The sequence below is a fragment of the Biomphalaria glabrata genome, chromosome 4, assembly GCF_947242115.1.
Source record: "Biomphalaria glabrata chromosome 4, xgBioGlab47.1, whole genome shotgun sequence".
Lineage (NCBI taxonomy): Eukaryota > Metazoa > Mollusca > Gastropoda > Planorbidae > Biomphalaria > Biomphalaria glabrata.
Window position 1 is genome coordinate 10,662,088 of NC_074714.1, and position 25,953 is coordinate 10,688,040.

A 25,953-nucleotide genomic window follows, 5' to 3' on the forward strand; every position below is an offset into this window, starting at 1 on the left:
GATGGTTTACACCCCTTGTGAATACACAACATTTGACACAGGGTGATAGGCTTCACTTCATAAGGGTTGGGCTGGACAGATTAGATATTTGAAAGACCACAGGAGCTAAAACTTGCCCCTTTTCACGAGAGATAGTGGGTACATCAGTGAACGGTCTGACTATTAGTGTATGTATTGAACATCACGTGATTTATTCAAGTTTTTAATGTTTTCCTTTTTTTTCATATTATTATATTGAAATGAAAAAAAAAAAAGAGAAAGGATTTGACGTTTTCAGCAAACTTAAGACAAGAAAGAAAAAAAAAAAAAAAGAGAAAAAAAAACAATAACGATTGCTTTCCCTTTTATTATTGTCTCTCTTCCATTGCGCGCGTCAAGAGAGAATTGTCCCCCTTAGACTGCAAACCCAGCACTGAGAGCGAGGACTATGCTAGTCTTCGAGACGCTAAGGGGAAAAAAAAAAAACAACAACAAACAACCAAAAAATTAGTTCTAGATCTAACTAAACAAACTTATTTCATGAATGGATATGAGCGATGCAGTGTGGCTACTTCCAATTTACAATCTGTGAACTATGAGTGCTAATGTAACAAAATATTTTATATGGTTTCACAAATTAGCATATTTTCATGCTGTCTGAAACTAAAAATGTCTCAGTGTCAAAGACTTAGTATATGTGTAAGTGTTAAATGGATTTTTTTAAATTTTATTTTGTCATACATTTTATGTTTCTATCACTTTTTTTCCAGGTGCTACAATTTGAAAAAAAAAGAAATTTAATTATTTATAGAGGGAAAGGGTGCTATTGGATTTGTGATGTCTGTCCGACCGTTTTTCACGATTGGATCTCAAAAATTGAAAGTGTGATCAAAAATCCGATTTCAACATCGCCATTAGAGCGCTTAAAATAAGTTGTACAATTTAAAAAAAACAAACAAAAAAAAAAAAAAAAACTTTAAAAAAAAATTATAAATGCCTTTATTGTTCATATTTAAACACAGTTTTTAAAACAAGAAAAATATTAGCGTATTTAGATATAGAATAGAAGAGATAATTTCATTGTTTTGCCCTACTGTAACCTTTGACCTATAAATATATATATGCTCCTACGTAAAAAAAGCAATGGAAGTTTTTTTCGGAAACATTTGTCTTACACCTAGTAGCTAGACTTTTGGCATAGTGTATGTACAAAGTTATTAACATTATTTAAACAACTCTTAATTATGAGTTCGTTTTAGCTGGCACTTCTCAATCAGTATGCATGTTGTATATATAATATATATATATAATATATAATATATATATACTATATAATATAGTATAATATAGGGTCTAATAGGGTGCAATTACGGCCAACCCGCATGAGCCACCTACGACTTTATAAAACACAAACTCCCTTTATTTATTTATTTTTCAAATTAGCTTGTGTTAATATTATTGGAATTGAATAGAACTAGCAGATATGTTTGTCGATTCAGATCTGTTTTTTTATTAACCGATATCTTTCTTTACTCTAAATATGTAATTTAATATGTTTAACATCAGGATCTAGTTGTTTTTTGTGTGCAGATCCCTTAAAAAAAAATTTCGCCAAAGTAACAATCAAAACTTATATAGAAATTATTTTAATTATATTCTTGGATGATTTTTGTAACGCTTATATCAACTCTTCTATCTGTCTGTCTGTCTGGTGCAGATTTTGTCTACGTTGTTTCTCCTACACCCAACCTCGGATCAAGTTAAATTTTTTGCACAATTATTTCTTGTACCCCGACAAAACAAGAATCAATTAAAAAAAAACAATTATTTTATTATTATTGATTATTAATTATTTTGTTTAGCATCGAACAAAGGAAATAAATTGTACTTGACAGATGCGGTGATTTAAGTAGAATTAATCCCTTTTTACTTTGTGTAAAGAATTAGGTCGCCGCTTTGAGATTGGAACCTAACAGTAGATAGCTACGAAACCTTCTATTTTCATAAGCACTACACTGGCACAGCGGTTAGTGTATTGGCTTGAGGAGGCTTGATCCATCGAGTTGGAATTCAAGTCATCCTATTTTTATTTTATTAAGATACATTTAAAAAGCTATTTTTACGTAATCTTCACCATGATGCTCTCTTCTGTATCTCTCCCACCCCACCAACAACTGGTCCAGACAAAGTAATAGGATCATAACGCATTGCGAAAGCTAAAAACATGAAACTGCGCTGAACAAAATCAATCGGTAAAAATATTTCTAATCGCATTTATTATTCTTAGTCTAGATCTATTACAGATCCTAACTAATTGACATATCACATTTAATATAAGCTTTGTTTTAAAAAAATAAAAATATTTTTCTTGTTTAAATCTATCATTCATTAGTTATTAAGAGGGAAGTAATCGCTCTTACAAATATCTATCCACTTCATAAAGGAGGAATTCTTTTTTTTTTTAAATTGTTACTTTTTTTGTTTCTAGTTTAATTGTATTGAGTTTGTTTGTTGTTTTGTTTTTTTGTCGCAAATATCTTGACAGTAATGAGATGATTAATCACAGCATGACTAATATTTTATTTTTTAGGTCAGTGAGTGACATTTAATTTTAATTTACAGAAAGCGAGTAGGCTGGAAAATAATGACAAAGTTTCAGATGATGATTTTATTAGTCGAGTCCCAGTTGAGTCTCAACTTCCAACGAACAGTCACTGGCAAACTGGCAAGCGAGTAAACCAGGAAAAGTCCTGGCAGCTTGAGAGAATGAACACATAGCCCACTTCTCTGGAGGAGACAATGGCGAGCATTTAGCGCTTTAAAAATATGAGGCCAGCGAAGGGAACGACGCTCTCTCATTGAGGTATCGTTCTTAACCAGAAGGCTATTTGTCAAAATTGGGGAAAGTTTTGATAGCAGCAAAGGAGCCGCACTGCTTTCCAAAATATCTGATAGTTAGTCTGTATGTAGTGTACATGTTGGTCCAGTGTCAGCACTGGAAAAGAGCTTCGGAAAAACCTGGTCCAAAATTTTATTTGCCAAAGAAACTATTTTGATTTCATAGAAAAAAATCCAACTCCTTTTTTTACTGACATTGGGAGATTTCCAATTCCACTGCCACCTTCCAGAAATGTTGTGTAATAGACATGGCGCTCGCAGCTAATGGAGTATCGTCAATAGTAGTCCCCCAACCCACCATAACCATCCGTACCACCGGATGAAAATAGATGTCGAGACATTTTTACTTTTAAACTTACACTGTTATTGAGGTATTATTTAATAACAATTTAAACTACTACAGATAAATAGATTTTTAGATTTTAACCAACAAGAGGTCTTTCACTAGATGACCAAGATGCCTCAGACTAGGCCAGGCTAGCTAAATGAATGTTCTTATTTCTCCACAAATTCACAAGGTGTCGCCAACATCTGAAGTGAATTCCCTCAACGAAACACAAAACCCATGCTCTTAGAGATACTCTGTAAAACCAAACTAAGTAATCATCAACATCAGGTCTTTGTACCCATGATATGCGTAACGAAATAAGAAACTATGCCCTTTTTAAACTCAAACTTTGAAATGAGCCCCCGTAGTCGAAGTAGCGCTGATGGGTTGATTTTTTTGTTTTAATTATAAGATAACTTTTTTGTATTTATTAAGGCAGGCTGGTCGCGATGAGTCGATTATAGAGCCCTTTAAAAGGAGCAATCGGTTATAAGCTACATAATGAGAAAATCGTATTCTAAACCTATTTTTTTTAAATATAAGGAACTCTTTCTTTTTTAGTGGATATTGGAGATTTTAACGCAAAACTAAACAATGTCAAGGACTCAAAATTCAATTTCAATATTGGCAACGAAATAAAATCTATAAACGGAAAAGCTTAGAAAAGAATTCAAATTGACGCTAAAAAGTGCAAAAAAACAACAACAATAAAAACATAGCATATCAACACTTTCTATATTATGTACACCGCCGGATACACCAACAAAACTTGCTATTTATAGTTTTTCCGCCATCTCTAATCATACCGCGTTAGAATGAACTATTTTAGCGAAATAAATGTTCACACTACAGAAACAAGGTACAAAGACAATTTGTGTGAAACACAAACTCAAAATCGACCCCCGAAGTTGTCCACCTAGATTTGATCACGGACTTCTAGTTCCAAATGCTTTACTCCTCAGCCACAGCATCTCCATATATTCATTTAGCGTACACTTAAATTTGAATAATCTAAAATATCACGATGTCAGATTTTCAATTTTCTCTTATAGTTTCTGAGCTCTAAACAGGACGGACGGACAGACGGACGGACGGACAGACAGGCCACACAAAACTGATAGCGTCTTTTCCTCTTTCGGGGGCCGCTAAAAATCTTGATCATTAAGCCAATAGAAAGACTTGAGAAATGTTTCAATTCTTTCCGCGACAGTGCACGTCTAGACCTAGACTATAAAAACAACAAAAAAATGATAGTAAGATTTTAACTCTATAGTGTGGAACAGTTAGCCTGTTTCCAGTACAATTATCCCGTCCAAAATCCAGACCAGAGTATCTTCTACATTGTTGAATCTCACAACACTTTCAAACAAAGTCAGCTAATGAAGACTTCTTCAAAAGTGGAACGAAACCAAAAAATGATTCTAAGCTTATTTTCAAACACTCAACTTTTGAATTTATGAGTAGCCTCGAGCGAATAGCCAGGAATCGTTGAGTTCTTATCTTAGTTGTAATGGAATACATTGAATGCAGGATGAAATATTGTATTGCAATGCACAGCAACATTGAACAAAAACAACAACATAGAACAATGAGAGGTAATTTATTGTTCAATAACACCCACACAAATCAATGTGAAAGCTACTGTAAATCATCTATTATTTAATCTATAAAATGAAGGGTATTCGGTTCAAAACAAATCAAGCGATAATAGGAATGCACTTTAATCACTAGTACTTTACTTCTAAAGTGCGTTCAGAACACGATGAGCAATTCTCGTAATCAGAGGAAATCTTTCTAGATTTGTAGTGTGAATTAGATTGAGGTAATGTAGTATGTCTCTAGATTTTTTGTGTGAATTAGCTGAAGTAATGTAGTATGCCTCTAAATTTGTAGTGTGAATTAGCTTGAGGTAATGTAGTATGTCTCTAGATTTGTAGTGTGAATTAGCTTGAGGTAATGTAGTCAGTCTCTAGATTTGTAGTGTGAATTAGCTTGAGGTAATGTAGTATGTCTCTAGATTTGTAGTGTGAATTAGCTTGAGGTAATGTAGTATGTCTCTAGATTTTTAGTGTAAATTAGCTTGAGGTAATGTAGTCAGTCTCTAGATTTGTAGTGTGAATTAGCTTGAGGTATGTATTATGTCTCTAGATTTGTAGTGTGAATTAGCTTGAGGTAATGCAGTATGTCTCTAGATTTTTAGTGTGAATTAGCTTGAGGTAGTGTAGCGTGTTCAATTTATATTACGTAGTCTAGGAACAAAATGTCTCTAAAGATGTCCCACTATTACGGTATTTTTTTCTCCAATGAAAACAAAAAATCCGCAAATATTATTTCCCGCATTTTGGTGAACTCGACCCTGGTCGCAAAAATTTTTCTTTTCCAGCTATGACTCGGAAAGTTGATTTAACAGCCTGTGGCTGCGTGTCGCATCCCACAATGAAGATCAAGCTTCACTGTTCAAAGCCTTTTTTTTTCCTGTCATGTTTTTGGCGCTGTTTAACACCGGTCGCTGTTGATGAAGCAGTTAGCCTTCTCCCAACTGTTCTTATTTAAAAATCAGGGCCGAACTTTGGCCACTGCAACCTATGCGGTCGCAGTGGGCCCCGCACTTTCATAGGTCTAGTAGTAAATTATTAAATTAAACCATTATAACTTATATATATTTATTAAAATCTCCTGAAAACTCATAAAATCTTGTAAAAAATTGACGAAATTGTCATTTTGGGGTGCCAATCCCATGCGATTAAAAAAAAAGCATTATCAGCTTTCATTTAAAAAAAATTATTGCAAAGACGAAAGTATTTTCTAATACAAAATCTTAATTTTGACGTAATGCTTATTCCTATCAAGATTCGGCCCCGCGCAGTCCGCTTCGCATAGGGCCCCGCAACTGTTAGGGCCGGCTCTGATGTCTGACACTAAAATAAGGGTAGAGAAAATATTAATTTCAATAGTAAACACAATTCTTTTTTTTTTCAGCAAAATCGGGCAAACGCTTTAAACAGATTAGACTTGATTAGAGCCAAACAGCAAAGTGATATACAAATTAGGACAACAAGTACAACGTAAAGGATGAAATAAACAAAGGGCTGTAATCTTTTATAAACCTCTATGCAAGTCAAAACTTCAGGAAGGGTGAATGAGCCTGAACGCTGATCTCAAAAACGTCTTGAAAGATTTTCCTAGAAATTTAACAGTTGATAGATATCGCTGAGATAAGAATTACCAGCTCGTTGACCCCATGGAGAAAACTTTTGTTTGACCGTTATAATTTTTCAAAGTAGAAAATAAATAAATGTAAATTTGGCTTGAGTACTAGACTAACATCTAGAGCCAACATCGGTTTTGAAAGAACTATCGCGTTCTTGAAACGACTATAGCCTTCGGGAGTTTCCGAATGTAAGGCATCATTAATTCAAGAGTTAAATTAATGTTGAGGAACATTTTGCGCATTGTCTCTTCTAAGTTCTAAGTTAAGATTAAAAGAATAGCATTGGAATTATTCAATAAAAAAAAAAACATGGCGCAGTCAGTCGTAGCGTAGCGTACTGATAACTGAGTAGTTTATTAAATTGAAAGTTGCTTTAAGATAGATTATGTAAGCTTTTTTTCGTAAATCTAATATAGATTATATATATACCGTAGATCTAATAGTAGGTCTAGATCTAGACTAGCAGGGCCGGCTTTAGGTAATCGTAGGCCCCAGGCGAAGTCAATATGGTGTCCTCAAATAGAAACTTTTACAAACTTTTTAGATTTTGTTATTTTTAGTCGAAGCATAAGGATAAAATAGTTTAACTAAAATACTGAATATACAATCTTTTTTTTTTTTAAACTAAAAGAGCAAAAATTCAGGTGAAGTCCACGTGACTGTATCACGTGATTTCTGCGACAACTGGTTTCAAGTGATGGTTTTGTAAACCAATGCAAAGAGGCGTGGGCTTGATTTCCCCAGACTGATACTAGATCTCTAAGACCTGACTGGACTCAAGGTGTCCTCATGTAGATCTAGTCAGGGGGACACATTTACAAGACCAGTCACACTAGTCATAATTTTTGAGTAAATGTATCCCGTTATTTTTCAGCTAGTAATCACACATAATGAAATTACAGTCAGATGTAGGTAGAGTAACACATTGAACAAAAAGTGAAAAACTATCTTTGAAGTTTCTTTACAAGACTCAACTAAATCAGAGAATGAATCCGCACCATTAATTTCTTGGGTTTAGCAAATCATAAGTATGCTCGATTAGTAACTTCCTTAAAATATCGTATTTGTGATTAATTAGTTACTCTTTTATTGCAAAACAAACCTTCACTGTGTGTCGTTAATAAAGAATACATTTTATGGTCACACGTCCTTTGATAAAAATAGATTATTCTTTATTCCACTAACCTTTTTTTTTAAATCTACAGTAGATTTTTGCTGTTTTTTTTCTTAAAAAGCTTATATCAACTCACTCTTTCTGTCTATCTTGTAAAATGTTTGTTTGTAAAATGTTTTACATAATTCGGATGTTCCTTCAGAGTTGAAGATAGTTTACTTCCTAGTCCAAACCTCCCGCAGGACGACGGGGGATGGGAGCGGGCAGGGTTTGAACCCTCGACCGTCGATAAATCCGAACGACAGTCCAGCGAGCAAACCGCACGACCAGGCAGCCATCCTATATGTCTATCTAGCTATCTCTCTGACTGGTAAAGTTTTTGTATGTGCTATTATTCATTGGCATAGACAAGACAAGAATCAATAAAAAAATACAATTAGTCAATTAATTACTGGTAATTAATTATTTTGTTTGATACCAACAAGAGAAATTAATATTTCAGTATTCACAAATACGTCTAAATATTTAGGGTTTCGTCCCCTTATATAATTGAACACGTTATTTCTCCCAAACCCATTCTCGGATCAAGTTGAAACTTTAAACAATTATTTATTGTGCCTAACAAAAACATGAATCAATTAAAAAATTAAGCAATTAATTAATTAATTAATTATTGCCTATTCATTATTTTGTTTCATATAAAAAAGGAAAATAACTTCTATATTATTGAGATATATGCTTGTAAGTAAGTTTTTTTAAAGGGATTTTTTAAATATTTTGCTTATTTTTGAAATAGTGACACTCTACTCTATGAACGATATCTAAGTAGGCATGTAGAAACTCAAGTAGCAGTGAAAACCTATTACAAGATGAAGTTAAAATGTATAAACTATACTCTCTCTCTAGATATCTGTTTCTTAATTTCACTCTCTCTCTCTCTTTCTCTCTCTCTGGACAGTTGGTTTATCGGCCCTGAGTTTGCAATGCAATAAATAAAAATACGAGTTGGGAAGTAAAATATTTCAGTTGTTTCCTTTGTGGTAATAATGAAGTGAAAGGAGGGAGGGGGCGGGGGCTGAAAGTTAGAGGAGTGTTTGGTCATGACAATAGTGTGTATGCGGGTGAGGTCGTGGTGAAAGGGTAGGGGCTGTTAGGGCGAAAACATCATAAGTTATTGTGTATCCGAGCGGCCACAGACAGATCTAATATTGGGCGCTTTCTGGGACTGTGTGCCACTGTCTTCAGCGCCTGAGTTGTTAGGATATTATCGGACTTGGTGTCAGCTGTTTGGCTGTTTGGGAAGCAAGGATGATGTTGGCAGTTATTCTTGGTGATGTGTGTTGGTTAAGGATGTTGGTGATGTGTGTTGGTTAATGAAGTTGGTGATGTGTATCGGCAGTTTATGTTGGTGAAGTGTGCTTTCAGTTGATGTTGGTGATGTGTGTTTTCAGTTGATGTTGGCAGGGGCAGACTGGCTATATGGGCATTCGGGCAAATGCCCGGTGGGCCGGTACCAATTTGGGCCTGTAGGGCCAGTGAACGAACCGCATGTATTAAATTGTCAAAAGATTTTATAGTATTATTTTATAAAAGAAGCACGCAAAGCGTCGTGATTTACAGACTCTACAGTGTATACATATTAGGGCTACTCATCTAACACATTTTCCGAAATAATGTAAAAGCCTACAACCGTACACAGTGCTTCTTATAGACTTCATCCATTATAGGGGCCTACACACTAAGCGCTTAGCAAGCTACATGAGGCCTCTATTTCCTATAAAGTTTACGTTGCTGTGAATATATTCGGATGAGCCTATAAATGGACCAATCAGATCGCTCCCAGTTTTCGTATAGTCACATACGACTTGTTACTGTTATGGTTGAGTTATCGCATGATCTTGAGATGTCCTTCACAATTACACATTATTATCTTGAGCAGTGTAACAAAGTGGCCAAAAAATATTTTGAGTCAATATAAATATAGCCCTCGCAAGCACAAGATAATCAACAACAGTTGTTAATTGTCAAGCGTCTATGAATGACAAAACACAACGTCATTTATTCCTGGAGATCAAGCGACGTTATCCAGCGAAGAAACACTAATGTCAAGACAAAGAAGATGTTAGACTTAAACCGAAATACAAAGAGACTTGACTAAAATATAAAACAATCTTGACAGTATTGGTTTTCCCACTAGGATATTAGATTACCTTGAAACAAATGAACGTGAGAGCATATATGTGTATGTAGCCAACTCCAAGATGTAGATACAGGCTATTAAGAAAGCAACATCTGATCTGGTGAGCTGTGCGGACAAAAGAATTGAGGATGAAGAGTTGACATGTGTGTATCTTGTAATTATTCTGTCTTGTACACAAGTCAAGGAGCTTATAAACGAAGTCCCTGCATATTGAAGATGTGTAAAGAGTAGGCAGATAAGAATCAAGGCACAAGGCACTTTCATGATGAAGGCTAACACATGTACCGGAAGCTCAAAAATTGGAACCATTGAAATCTGCTCATGTGGAGTATCACCAGAGAATGCCGACCACATCCTCCAAAACTGCTCTCTTTACCAAGAGGCCCGTATAAGACACTGGCCCCAAAACATCCCAATAGAAAGAAAACTATATGGAGAGCTCCCTGATTTGGAAACCACTGCGCAGTTCATCTCATGTATTGGTCTAGTCATCTGAACACTCCAACATAACAATGAGAACGAAGAAGAAGAAGAATGGTGAAGGCTGTTGATACAGACGTTCTAGGAGTCATCCATTAGGACACAGTCATCAACAATGTGGCATCGGGAATCAGGAATCTAAACGAGCCCTACACGTGAATGTCAAGTACATGGTTATGTTACTATAGGCCTAGATGGTAGCATGATATTGTTCACGTGTATAAAAGATCTAATTTCAAGTGTGTCATTTAGTAATACCAAATAGTTTTTAAACAAATCATGTAAAGCAAATTGTTCATAAAGCGGCTAATCATGCAGGCTACCAACTATGAGAAATGCATTAGGTTACGTAAACCCAGTTTTCGTCACATTATGAAAAGTTGCAGAATGATTTTGATGATATGGGTTGTAATTTGGGGGCTGGATTGCAAAGACATGCCCGGGCCGATTTTGACACCCAGTCCGCCCCTGGATGTTGATGATGTGTATCGGCAGTTGATGTTGGTGATGTATTCTGACAGTTGATGTTGGTGATGTGTTCTGACAGTTGATGTTGGTCATGTATTCTGACAGTTGATATTGGTGATGTGATCTTATAATTGATGTTGGTGATTTATGTTTCCAGTTGCGTTGATGTTGATGATATGTGTATCGGCTAATGATGTTGGGAAGGTTTGTTGGCTAATGATGCTGGTGATGTGTGTTAGCACTCGATGTTGGTGAAGTATGTGCTTCACGTTGGTGGTGTGCGTTGGTAGCTAATGTTACTTCTCGATAGACCAGGATTCGAACAAGCGATATTCCTTTAGTCATTCTCCTCTCTACCACTGCACTCAATAGTCTCACAATGTCACATGATCTATTTGATCTTTCTGTACAGCTGGTAGATCTAATACCAAATTACTTTGTTCATCGGGAGGAACGAACGTTTTATGAAGTGACAGCTCCCTCTATCACCAGATAAATTGTATTCCCAGACCGACTTCTATTAATTCATAGCATTTCACTTCGTTATCAGTCTACCACACATGTCCCCAGATAGAAAATAGCTAATATAGATAAGTGCATGGAACGACATGTCTAGATATAGTGTAGCTCTAGTCACACAATTTTATTTCGGATTCCTCATTTGACTGTAATCAATGTTATACTTTACCAACAATCGTTTAAATCGATCTCAGCTCTTAACGAATCATTGAAAATTGCTGAAGTCTATTGTAAAAGCTTTTGTTTTGTAAATATTTGTTTTTTAATAAAGGGTGTTTTTTTTTTAAATTTTATTTTATGTTTCAATATGAATTTTACGACTTCAGATCTTTATAAAGTGTAACGGGTCACCGAAACACTAAACAAGAAAAACATCATTATTTAAAAAAAGCTTATAACCTTATATTAAGTGTAGTTGTATCAATTAATTTGGATCAGTCATGTAATTAAATCTGTAATACATCTAGACTCAATAGTAAATCTGTGCGATTACAAATATTTTAGAAATTGTTTTTGTTTAGCGCAATTTTATGCTTTAAGCTTTCTTAATTTGCTATGATCCTATCACTTGTTTGGACCCGTTGGGAAGGGGGTGTAGGAGGAGAAAGAAAGGGGGTATCTGTATGAAGGTTACCGTGATCGCCTTTAAAATGCAATTATTAAAAAAAATTGAACGATCGCATTCGAACCCAAGGACTACAGCCTCCTTGGACAACTGTGTAAACCACTGTGCCAGGGAAGTAATCATGGAAATAGAACGTTTTACAGTTATCTATTGTTAGTTTCTAACTTTTTTCTCACATAGTATAAATGGGACCACTCCAACTTATATCACCACATCAATCAAATACAATTTCTTTTCATTGTTCGAGATAACAAACAAAATAATTAATTACAAATAGCTAATTACTAATTGTTTATTTTTTTATTTTTTTTTTATTGATTCTTGTTTTGTCAGGTAAAACAAATATCTGTGCAAAATTTCAGCTAGAACCGAGATTGGGTGTGGGAGAAATAACGTGCACAAAATTTGTACCAGACAGACAGAATGAGTTGATATAAGTTTCGTTGAAGAAGAAAAAAAGAAAGCACTTTAATTTATACCTCCTATGATTTTACCAGTGAATAAAAGGCCAGAATCCCAACCCCTAACCTTACGTCCACCCCCCCCCCCCTCTCCTCTTCTTAAAGCCTCTGAATCTGCCTTGACAACATCAAAATAAAGATCTCTGACTGGAGAGACACATCATCCGAGAGATGTGTTAGTCTGCATGTTCTGTTCATCAACTGCCTGTCAATAACACAACCAGAACAGAAGATTGAGCTTATGTCTAACCTTTGACCTGGGGGGCGCTGTTTACTGTCTGGAAAACTGGGATAAAAAAAAGCTCATTTTCTTTATCCGATAAAGCCATTAAAAGATGCCTTTTTTTTTTCTCGGGAAAGGGAGGGGACTTTATGATACAGATTTTGATTTGACTAATTTTTAAAATTTCATTCTTTGCGATGGCAAGTTTGAAAACATGCAGATCTAGATCTTCTAAAAATTTGAAAGAAATGTTAATGACAAAGTGAGAGGTTTTTGAATAAAGTTGTTCCTTCAAGTGAGATGCACTTTTGTTGCAGAATATCCGCTTCTTTACACATATGTAGTTGGCAGGTATTGAAACCTAGAATCTATTTTTTGTTTGTACTAAGCTTATATTAATCTCTCCGTCTGTCTGTCTGACTGGTCAGAATCATGTATATGTTTTTCTCCCACTTCCTATTCTAGGATGAAGTGGAAACTTTACACAATTATTCATTGTCGATAACAACACACGAATCAATAAATAAATAAACCAGTTATTTAATTAATTAGTCGTAATTAATTAATTTTGATTTTGTTATATATATATATATACTAGCCATATGTTACCCGAGGGTCTTAATTTGGGTATCACTGTCGATATAGTCACTGAGTGTTTTTGTAAACAATGAAACGAAATAATAATGTTATAAGTAAAGCGAATGCGTGAATGTAAAAATAGTATAAATGGAGCTATCAAAATAGCTAATCGACCTAAATCCATTTTTTCAAATAAAAACATTTGCTTGTATACAAAAATTAAAATATGAAAAAGATTAAAATATGAAATGAATAGACTTTATTTTGTATGTTCATGTGTTACAGTATAGAGTAGATCTATCATCTTTGAATTAGATCTTGAGTTAGAGACTAATCTAGAGTTAAATATTGGCTTGGATAGAGTTCGTTCTACGCGTTCGTGAAGGCTTCGCTCTGCGCATGCGTGACCTTTTTTGTTAGATGTACGCGACTCGTGAATGGAACTATTAAAATGTATGTCAACACGGCTTCACAGATATAACGAACGAATGTATGAAAAATGCTTTGGAAAAACAAATTTGAATGTTAATTTGATTAAAATATGAAATGAAGGGACTATAATTAGTATGTTATAGTAAAAAACTATCTTCACGAAGAAAAGTTCTATCATCTTATAGTTGAATTAGAGTTTTAGACTTATGAATATATATATATATATATATATATATATATATATATATATATATATATATATATATATATATATATCATGGGCGTAGCCAGGGTTATTTTTCGGGGAGGGTTTTGGGGGGGGGGGAATCCCGACCCCCCCCCTCCCCGCGAAAAAAAATTATATATATATGTGTGTGTGTGTGTGTGTGTACATAATTAATCTTTATTACATTCTGACCCTTTCGGAAGACGTTTATTGTTTATTGTAGACTCCCCGCCCTTGATTGCAAGGGGGGTCTGGTGGAGTTCGCAGCGCTCCCCCAGCGCGGGGCGAAGCCCCGCCGCCGAGCACTATTTCTGGTATTGAAAGCCAACAAAATGCATATTCTGAGGTATCTACAGTGCATTACCTTGCTATTAAAAAGTTTTATTTCAAAAACCTAATGTGCTATTCTTACTGACTTTAAACCCTCTCGCGACGTTCGGCGCATTTTCCGGCAAGTTGTTTCCGCAACTCTTATTTTGCGTAATTCATTTGTCGGAAAACATGTCCCGCAAAACCTCATGCGACGCTCTGTCACAACCTTACTAAGGATTCGACTCCCAGTTCGGCATATGATTTCTTTGATTTAGACCCGATCTCTATGACTGACTCCTAAAATCTGTCTTAGCCATCTTTGTTGAGACACATTTAATGATTTTCAATTTCGGCAGAAGACTATTCACACTTTATTAATGGAGCCCAAGCCACTGGTAGAAATTTGTAACCTTTCTTGACTACGCTCTAGGAATTACATGCCTGTATTTCGCTTTAGATTTTATATCGAAAAAGAAAGTTTTTTCGTCAAATCATCTGTTGAGAGGTTTTAAACTAAAAAATCTCTGTTTTTTGTTTGTTTTGTTTTTAATTCAAAACCCCATTTAGCTACGATCATAGAATTTGGTGACTGTTGTTTGCTTTAAAATAATATTGAAGAGAGAGGTTTTCAACTTTAAACGCTCTGTAGGGGAATTTTAAACTCAAAACCATCTGTAGGGGTTTTAAACTTTAAAGAAAAAGCCATCTGGAGGAGGGGGATTTAAACTCAAAACCCCTTTGGCTAAGCTCATAGATTTTATAGTGTGTAATTTCCTTTTTTTTTTATATTGAAGAGGTACTTTTAAGCTTCAAACCCCAACTGGAGGGGGGGGGGTTAAACTCAAAACCCCTTTGGCTACGCTCATAAAATTTTGAGTGTGTAATTTTGTTTTTTTTTATATTGTAGAGGGGGTTTATCGTAAATTTTGGAAGGGGTTTTAAAATCAAAATCTTCCTTAACTGTGCTGTTGGAATTTGGGGATTGCTGTTTGCATTTTTTTTGTTTTGTTTATAGAAGAGGGGGATTTAACTGCAAAAACCTCTGGTAGGGGGTTTAAAAATCAAATCCCCCTGTAGGGGGTTTTAAACTCAAAGCCCCCTGGTAGAGGGATTTGTATCTTAAAACCCCCTGATAGGGGTTTTTAAAATCTCAAAAACCCCTGGTAGAGGGTTTTTAACTCAAAACCCCCTCGGCTGTGCTGTGGTAAGTGATGATTTAGTATTAAAATCTCACCTAAAATAAACAAAATGAAAGCAAAAATCAGTCACTTAAGTCCGTCCCCCCCCCCCTTCGGGGGGGGGGGGGGATTTCATTTCGGGGGGGGGGGGGTTGAACCCCAAGAACCCCCCCCCCCCCTGGCTACGCCCATGATATAAATAAATATATATATATATATATATATATATATATATATATATATATATATATATATATATATATATATATATATATATATATATATATATTTATTTATTTATTTATTTATTTATATATATATATACATATATTTATTTATTTATTTATTTATTTATTTATTTATATATATATATATATATATTTATATATATATATATATATATATATATATATATATATATATATATATATACATATATTTATTCATTTATTTATTTATATAATGTACTAAGCTAAAGGAAGATAAGCCTTGTGTAGAGAATTAAAACCATTGAAAACTCTAAACTTTGAGCACTAAACTTTGAACTCTAAAGCCTTCTATTTATGGAATTACTTGAATAGCTTAGTGGCTAACAAGTCGGACTTACATCATGGGGTTTCGAGTTTGAATTCACACTTCAACAACTTTTGTTGTTTTTCAAAAGGCTGTTTTCAGGTTCCACCCTTGAAGAGGTGCAAGCTAATAAGTGGAATAGTAAATTCAAATAGCAGACATAACCCAGTATCGGTCTTCATCTATTATAAATTAATATTGATTCAAAGTAATTGATGTAATTTGACTCACTATAATAACGTTTTTTCTTTCATTTTTTTTTAAAGAAAGTATTTTTTTTTATTGTTTACTTGTTTGTTGTTATTAGAAATAAGGTCCCCCAACAAATAATTTTATTTCGATTACTATATTTATTTAAAGATTTGAATATAAGATATAGTTAATGTTGTATTTGAATCTGAAGAGCAAGCAATGATACATTCATATTATTTTATAGTCTTCCCTCACAATGTTGATAGTGTGCTGACTGGTACCGAGAACTAATTTCAAATGCTCCTCATTGCGTACATGGCAATAACAGTTTGTCTACATTTCTTACATATGAAAACAGATACAGGGAAAGTCACAGAAAGAATTAGTGTATTATAAAAACTTGATTAAAAATAGCGTCTTAAAATCATGAATCAACATTTCCTAAATTGATAGATGTATGGATTTTCTAATTTTTAGAAGACATTAGTGGTTCTAAGAAGTTGGCAAGTTTCGTTTCAAATAATTCGAACTATTGTAATTTTTAAGCTTTGTTTGTGTAATTCTTGGCTGCGGAGGAAAATTAGGATAAAATGAAAACAACTCTGAGGTGAGATGCACCTCCCACGACAAGAACTGCGAGTGATAATTGGGCCCCAGAGGACAAGATGAACTTTAAATCTGGAAACATTTACTGATTTATGTCTCATGACATGCAGACGTCATAGGGAGAAAAAAAAACACCGTATCTCGTGGCCTTGACCTTGGCAAGTGAGAACAGAATGTACACGCCAATGGATCTTGTTGGAAACACGTGATGTCCAGACAACTGGCCGACATTTTGTTGTTTGTGAGACGGAAGGTGTTAGGCCCTGAACAAAACGTCGACAGAATGGCAAGCAATAACAAACTAGACATTTGGGGAGAAGTCTTATGTAGATATTTCTAGTGTGGAGTTTAACACAGTTCAACGATATTTTAAATGTAGATCTATACAATACAAACTTTATGGATATACAAAATGTAGAATTATACACAGGTCAATGATATTTTAAATGTAAAATTATAACAGGTCAATGATAATTTATATGTAAATTATACACAGGTCAATGATATTTTAAATGTAAATTATACACAAGTCAATGATATTTTAAATGTAAATTATACACAAGTCAATGATATTTTGAATGTAGAATTAGACCATTTCGTAAATATTTTAATGTACAGTTCTAAACATTTCGGTGATATTTGTAATGTAAAATTTAAGGCTACACATTTATGGATAAATATTTCGCTGCAGAACTGTAACACATTTTGGGGGGATATTTAAAATGCAAGTGTTCACAATGTAGGAATATTTTCAAGTAAGTTATGCACGTTTTGGATTTATAATCCATGCAGCATGGAATCACGATTTCAACACTTTTTACAGTGGCGGCACATCGAGGTGAAGATTGAAGTGGTTGTTACTAGGCATCGGTTGTGTTGACGCAAAGTGTTTTCCACCAGATTTGAAGACATTTTATGGTATGCTTTTCAGAATTGTTGCTAGACGTGCTGGTCAAACATAATAATGTCAATAATCGTTCCACAGATAGGATCAAAGCTTTTTTCACCAATCAATCAGCTATATTCATAATTCAATTTTACCGTGAAGAGACGAAAGTTGTGTTGGTTCGGTCCTATTGTAAGACATGATTCATGAAGTCATCCTTCAAGGCACAGTGGAGGGAGCACGAAGAAAGGGTCCTCAAGCTGGCTGGACAACGTCAAAGAATGGGCCGGCCCCCTCTCTCATGATATCCTGCTAAGAACAGCAGCTGACCAGGAAAAGTGGAAGGATTTGGTTACGCGAAGGCAGCACCCCTACAACAATAGTCAAGGGACAGATAAAATGTGATAAGAATTAGACATTATTCCTCTATCACACTGTTTGTCCTCAGTTTATCTTATGTAGATCTGGTTTCATAGAAGGACATTAATTAGCGCTTGACTAAAACAGTTGCTAGCAGATTACAACAATAGGATAAAGTCGAGAGTAATTTATAAGTAATAGGCGACAGTTTTGTATTTAGTTAATTGATAACTTGGTTATGTGATGTCAATAAAAAGTATCAAAAACTCCTGTTATCAATGATTTAACAATGATTTATCAATGGTTAACGAAGGCGCCTAATGAAAATAAGCAAAATCATCATACAATTTTCTTTTTTTTCCCCCAGATGGACGACGCTAAAGGTGATGTTCAGATGTCAAGAGCATTGAAAGGGATGTCACGAGCATTGAACTATTTGTTTGGTATGCAAGTCAACACTTGTACAGTTTGTCATTACAGCTCAAGTCAAGATTATCCAACGAACATTTGTGAATCTTAATTTATTCAGGAATCGACACCAGCGATTTATTTGTGATTATTACGAGATGGAATTAAATTTTGCTGAAAATATACTATTTTTTAAAAGAATAATTGTGTATTTCTGAATTAGTGGCAATGTGAAAAATTTTAAATAGTAATTATGATAATAATAATAATCTTTAGTATCCATAAGGAAATTTATCTTACAATTAGGATGTATGAATTAGGCGTGGAGTATTTATTAGCACCTTTATAACAAAGAAACCTGTTACTAATTGAGGTTCAGACAATCGCATTAGTTCAAATCCTGACATTTTGATCCATCGCTATCTGACAAGAAGAGAGACTAGTTTCTATTTTCTTTTGATCGTCTTGTCATGTGTCAATGACGGCCAGTATTCTGGAAGGCTATGGAAGCCACGACACCAGGGGTGGACACCATCTCTGGTCTTCTGACCTGGTCAACGCTGAGCATGGACACCGACCTCAGCTTCTGGGCCCTTGGTGGTTTTAACGCCAGTAACATTTCGTTTGGAGTGTACGGGGACGAGGGTACGGCTGGGGAGAACGCAGGAGTGTGGGATGACCTCTGGCGGGGCATTCCTTTAGGTATTGTGCTGACCTTTCTGTGTCTGTTGACCACTGTTGGGAATATCTTAGTGCTTCACGCAGTACGGACAGAGAAACGACTTCAGAGTGTGAGTATCTGTGTCTATGTTTAGGGTGTCACTGTAGTGTCTGTGTGAGTTATCTATCTATCTATCTATCTATCTATCTATCTATCTATCTATCTATCTATCTATCTATCTATCTATCTATCTATCTATCTATCTATCTATCTATCTGTCTGTCTGTCTGTCTATTTGTCTGCCTGTGTCTGTATTAAATTAACCACATAAAAGACCACAATTATATTTACGCTAGACTTTCTATATTAAAAAAAATTTAATGAATGTGTAAACTTAATTAGCTTGTTATGAAATGAAACAGAATTGACAATTGATGATTTAAAAATGAACTTGATTAATATTTTGTTCAACATGATTGAAATGATTTTGTGTGTGTGTGTGTGTGTGTGTGTATGTGTGTGTGTGTCTGTGCGTGCGTGCGTGCGTGCGTGTGTGTGTGTGTGTGTGTGTGCGTGCGCGCGCGCGCGCGCCTGGAACGACGACCAGCGGGGCATTTCTTTAGCGTCATTGTTCGCTTTATATTGCTGTGAACCATTTGATGAATTATTTAATAGCAGAGAGTAGAGAACTTAATCATCGGCAGAAGTTATTTATTAATGAAGAAACACAACCACTGTCCTTTTTGACATTTGAAATACGCCCTGCTATAACTTTTATTTCATTTGAAACTACATTTCCTGCAGAATGAATGATCTAGATGAGGGGTGGGCTATCTTTTTGTATGTAGGGCTGCATTAAATGTATTTTTGGTTTGATGGGCCGCATATATATATATATATATATATATATATATATATATGGGTATGTGTATGTGGGAGTGTGTGTGAATGTGTGTATGCCTATGGTTAAGTCCCCTAGCTGATAAAGTTGATCAATGTGACAATAGATTCAATAACATGTTTGATATTCAATACAGCTTTGCACAAACTTTCCTGACGAATGACACAGTGGAGAGGTCAGAGTGAATGGTCAGTTTGTTGCCCTTTAATTTTATTATACATCTTCTTCAAGAAATTCATGTTTCTCCACCTTGTTCCATGCCAACTCCACTGTTCCAATACAGTTCTTGATAGAATTGATTTAATTCTGGCCTGAAGTTACACCTTTAAAGTGACTCAACACTGACTAACTCTTTCGTGTGCTGAAACTAAGTATCTACTCCCCGGAGGAATATCAATGTGTCCAGTACATCAGTATTTTCGTCCAATGCTAGAAAAAAAAAACGGAAAAAAAAACTTGCTAAATTATAAGTTGGTGCATTTAATTATCAGCTATCTTTTCAATACGCTTAACTACAGTTCTCCTTGACAGATTAAATCTTTCAAATTATTTTTGCTGTTTCATATCTGAAAAGGGTTTGTTCTGTTTGACACTGCATCAAACTGACTTTTGTTTTACTGATCGAATGATGATTGTTTGGTGTAACCCGTTCGCTGCTTCGTCAATTTACAAACAAACTCCTGGCTTTGTTTTTTCTTTCTTCATTTGCCAGATAGCATCCAAAACCAAGATGCTTCGTGAGGGGATGTCTTTTGAAATTGTACCCTTTAAAACCAGTGACCAGTTCTGAGCAAGTACACTGCTTTAGCACGAACACTACTTAGCCGTCCATTCATCGCTATAACACGACATTCATCTTCTATTTTTTTTTTAGAAGCATTCATGAATAAGAGTTTTGTTTTTAAAATGTTTATCTCCCATCAAACAAATATAAGTATACAAATATTCCTCTTTTTGAAACAAAGCAAAGTCAACTTCCGGTTGAGCAGAAACGCAATTCATATCCTTTTTTATATAAATATATTTGAAAAAGCGATCACCGAGATACCCCATTCTTTCTCCCCGAATCCTTTTCAACTGGTTTAGACTTTGATAGGATAGAGTATTGAGAAAGCTAAAAGCATGAAATTACCTTAAACAAAAACAATTGGTAAAAATATCTAATCGCACAGATCTCTTGATGCAAATTTAGATCTATTACAAATTTTATTACATGACTGATACAGCTACCGCGAATTACGCTTAGCATCAGTTTTGTTTTTGTATTTTTTCAAAGTATTTTTTTTATGTTTTTCTTGTTTCCCCTTTTTCAAAACAAGTTACCATGATTGATTGTAATGTAAGCTTGACAAACACTGGGTAGGTGTAATGTATGAGTTCTTCTTAAAGAAAGAACTGGACGCCATTAGCACTAAATCTTCAAGGAACGAATTTCCTGCAACTTATGGTGTTAAGTGATAGTATAGAGACAAGCTTTCAATTATTTCCCTTTAATCTTAGTTGATCTCAGACAAATTACTTCCACAAAAACATAAATACGCAAAAAATATGTATGAAAAATATTCCAATGATAGGCCTTTAAATCTAGACCTAGAAGACGATGCGCAAAATGTTCCTGAACATTCATTTATTAAACTCTAGAACGAATGCTGAAATACCCCAAGACATATAGTCCTTTCAATATAAATATTTTCTAGTTCTCTAGCCAAATTTTAATTTATTATTTTATACTTTAAAAAAGTATAACGTCAAACTAGAGTTTTCCCAGTATGGTCAACGCGCTAGTAATTCCTTTCAAAACGATACACATCGACTGTCAAATTTCCAGGCAAATCGTTAGAGCAGTTTTCGAGATCCGTGTTTACTCAGGTTTTTTGAGCCCTCCCATACGTTTCCAGGAAGGTAAGGGTTATGTAGAGCTATTGTAAAAGTACGAAAACAAAACGTTCGTATATCGAGTTTAATTCAAAATAATAATAACAAAAGTATCCACTTGCATAGAGGAAAGTATCTGAAAGCAAATGGTCTCTGGAAATAGACAGCCGAAGAGCTCTCGAAGGTTTGGAGGCACACATTTTAGATCCAAAGAAAACCATTGAAGACAGGTGCAGACGAATAAAAGAAAACTTAGATCGGCCTTGTTGGTATCATATGTGGAAAACTTAGATCGGCCTTGTTCGTATCAGATGTGGAAAACGTAGATCGGCCTTGTTCGTATCAGATGTGGAAAACGTAGATCGGCCTTGTTGGTATCAGATGTGGTAAAATGTAGATCGGCCTTGTTGGTATCAGATGTGGAAAAATGTAGATCGGCCTTGTTGGTATCAGATGTGGAAAAATGTAGATCGGCCTTGTTGGTATCAGATGTGGAAAAATGTAGATCGGCCTTGTTGGTATCAGATGTGGAAAAATGTAGATCGGCCTTGTTGGTATCAGATGTAGTAAAATGTAGATCGGCCTTGTTGGTATCAGATGTAGTAAAATGTAGATCGGCCTTGTTGGTATCAGATGTGGTAAAATGTAGATCGGCCTTGTTGGTATCAGATGTGGAAAAATGTAGATCGGCCTTGTTGGTATCAGATGTGGAAAAATGTAGATCGGCCTTGTTGGTATCAGATGTGGAAAAATGTAGATCGGCCTTGTTGGTATCAGATGTGGAAAAATGTAGATCGGCCTTGTTGGTATCAGATGTGGAAAAATGTAGATCGGCCTTGTTGGTATCAGATGTGGAAAACGTAGATCGGCCTTGTTCGTATCAGATGTGGAAAACTTAGATCGGCCTTGTTGGTATCAGATGTGGTAAAATGTGCTGATCCTGACTGGGTCTTGTGAAATACTTTGCACTTAATCTTAAACTTTGGAAACTGAGACAATGTGTTTTCTGTAATCATATTCGTGTTAGTATAGTATGAAGATTAGTTGGAAGATTAAGTGAGTCAAGCTAGATTAGTCAATCTAAGTAAGTCAGGCTAAGTAAGTCAATCAGTCTAGATAAATCAGTCTAAGTAAGTCTATCTAAGTAATCAGTCTAAGTAAGTATATCAAATGCTTTTAAGGTCCTGCTTTTTCTTCTATGTGTACGTATTCCTCTCGCCAGTAACTGTAGTATCTACTATGTCCATCTTCTGTCCATCTCTTGTCCATCTAGTGTCCATCAATTAGTACTTGGAGAAACACGATGATACAAGCTTGTACCTTCAATTACGTGGCTCTTGCCCTAGGGACATGCCACCGTTGTCCACTACTCAACTTGTCTGACCAAAGGCCATTCCTTGACTAAAGGGTACTTCTAGTGTACTCACTGACAGAGACACGAGAAACCACATTCAATAACACACAAATACGCTTATGTACACACGCACACACATATACACAAACTCAGGTACAGTTGAAAATGTATTTATCTGTGGTACTAAATGGCAAGATAAACTGCATGTAGTTAAAAGTCAAAACAGACGACAATACATTGGTGAACAATTATTTAACTATCTCTTTTTTAAAATTATTTTTAAAGATCTATCTATCTATCTATCTATCTATCTATCTATCTATCTATCTATCTATCTATCTATCTATCTATCTAATCTATCTATCTATCTATCTATCTATCTATCTATCTATCTATCTAATCTATCTATCTATCTATCTATCTATCTATCTATCTATCTATCTATCTATCTATCTATTCATCTAACCATCTATGTGTGTAGTCGCTGAATGAACTCTGTATGTTGTGTCTGTTCTATTTATGTGTATGTTTCTGTTGTGTTGTCTTTATATGAGAAAAGAGTCCTTGTAATCACGACAAATTTTCTTAAGGATCAATAAAGCAGTCTTAGTCTTATCTATCTATCTATCTATCTATCTATCTATCTATCTATCTATCTATCTATCTATCTATCTATCTATATGTCAATATCTTCTAAATGTATCTTAAAATCTTTTAATCTATTTTCTCTCTTCATCTTTTCTCCTACTTTCCCGCTGACTATCATTTTACTCTCTTTCTCTCTCGCTCTCTCTCTCTCTCTTTCTCTCGCTCAAGTTCTTTCGCAATTTATCTCTCACTCTTTATCTCTCTTCCAGTCAACTTTGACTTTTGCTATTTCTCGTTACAATTCTGACAATTAAATGGAAACTCCGTAGATCAAGTTTTACATTTTTTAAGCCCCAAGTTTTGTCTTTCTTCTGCCGTTATCTTTTTTTTGGGTTCTACTTTCATGTTGTTTTCTTCTCACACACGCACAGAGAATTTGAATTCTCTTGGTCAATATTGTGCGGACATTGCACTAAATGTCTCGATGAGCGTCCGTGTAGAATGTCGTCAAAATCTCAAATTACTTCTAGTTCTATCATGACACAGAAGAGAAAAAAAAAGATATATAGGTTAGGGAGAAACGATTTAAATAAAAAGATTAAAAAGATTAAACGCGCAACATATAAAAGTACTTAAAAAAAAGAGTTGTTTTTTTTTCTAATGTAAATTATAACTATGTATCTCAATAATGTAGAAGTTATTTTCTTTTTGAGATCAAACAAAATTGCGAATATTTAATTGACTAATTGATTTATTTTTAAATTGATTCATATTTTGTTTTTACCTTTACCTTAACCAATCCCTTAGTCTGTTGGACCGATGGGGCACCATGCAAGATTTGTCGACCGTCTTTTTCCGTTTCTCTCTGTCTTTTGTCTTAGATATAACCTCTTTCAATGGCAGGCCCGTCAATTCTTTTATGTTGTCATGTTGTCAGGTACAAAACAAATAATTGTTTAAAGTTTCAAAGTGATCCAAGAATGGTGGGGAGAAAAAATGACGTGTACAATAATCAAACGGGACGAAACCTCCAATATTATCTCTAATTACTGAATAACTAATTTCCCTTTGCTGGTGTGAAACAAAATAATTAATTACCAGTAAATAATTGATTAATTTGTTAATTTTTAAAAATTGATTCATGTATTGTCTTTGCAAATGAATAATTGTTCAAAGTGTCAACTTGATCCGAGACTGAGTGTGGGAGACATAACCTGTTCAAACATTCTATCAGACAGACAGACTGAGTGTGTGAGACAGAACCTGTTCAAACATTCTACCAGACAGACAGACTAAGTGTGGGAGACAGAACCTGTTCAAACATTCTATCAGACAGACAGACTGAGTGTGGGAGACATAACCTGTTCAAACATTCTATCAGACAGACAGACTAAGTGTGGGAGACAGAACCTGTTCAAACATTCTATCAGACAGACAGACTGAGTGTGTGAGACAGAACCTGTTTAAACATTCTACCAGACAGACAGACTGAGTGTGTGAGACAGAACCTGTTCAAACATTCTATCAGACAGACAGACTGAGTGTGTGAGACAGAACCTGTTCAAACATTCTATCAGACAGACAGACTGAGTGTGTGAGACAGAACCTGTTCAAACATTCTACCAGACAGACAGACTGAGTGTGTGAGACATAACCTGTTCAAACATTCTACCAGACAGACAGACTGAGTGTGGGAGACATAACCTGTTCAAACATTCTACCAGACAGACAGACTGAGTGTGTGAGACATAACCTGTTCAAACATTCTACCAGACAGACAGACTGAGTGTGTGAGACATAACCTGTTCAAACATTCTACCAGACAGACAGACTGAGTGTGGGAGACATAACCTGTTCAAACATTCTACCAGACAGACAGACTGAGTGTGTGAGACATAACCTGTTCAAACATTCTACCAGACAGACAGACTGAGTGTGGGTGACATAAACCTGTTCAAACATTCTACCAGACAGACAGACTGAGTGTGGGAGACATAACCTGTTCAAACATTCTACCAGACAGACAGACTGAGTGTGGGAGACATAAACCTGTTCAAACATTCTACCAGACAGACAGACTGAGTGTGTGAGACATAACCTGTTCAAACATTCTACCAGACAGACAGACTGAGTGTGTGAGACATAAACCTGTTCAAACATTCTACCAGACAGACAGACTGAGTGTGGGAGACATAACCTGTTCAAACATTCTACCAGACAGACAGACTGAGATGATATTAGCTTTTTAATTTAAAAAAAAAAACGATAAAAAAAGAGAAGAAAAAGATAACGATGTTAAAAAAAACGATAAAAGAA

General features: G+C 35.1%; 1 protein-coding gene across 1 annotated transcript in view; it reads left to right on the plus strand.

The window, feature by feature from the left end:
- The first annotated feature begins 322 nt into the window (after window positions 1-322).
- The window catches only part of LOC106054118 (muscarinic acetylcholine receptor M3-like), a 154,367-nt gene continuing 128,736 nt past the window's right edge, over window positions 323-25,953 (plus strand). The window contains exons 1-2 of the mRNA XM_056027420.1: window positions 323-678; window positions 18,218-19,049. Coding sequence (XP_055883395.1) covers window positions 18,762-19,049 — 288 coding nt within the window. The 5' untranslated portion in view covers window positions 323-678; window positions 18,218-18,761. The remainder of the gene's footprint in view (window positions 679-18,217; window positions 19,050-25,953) is intronic.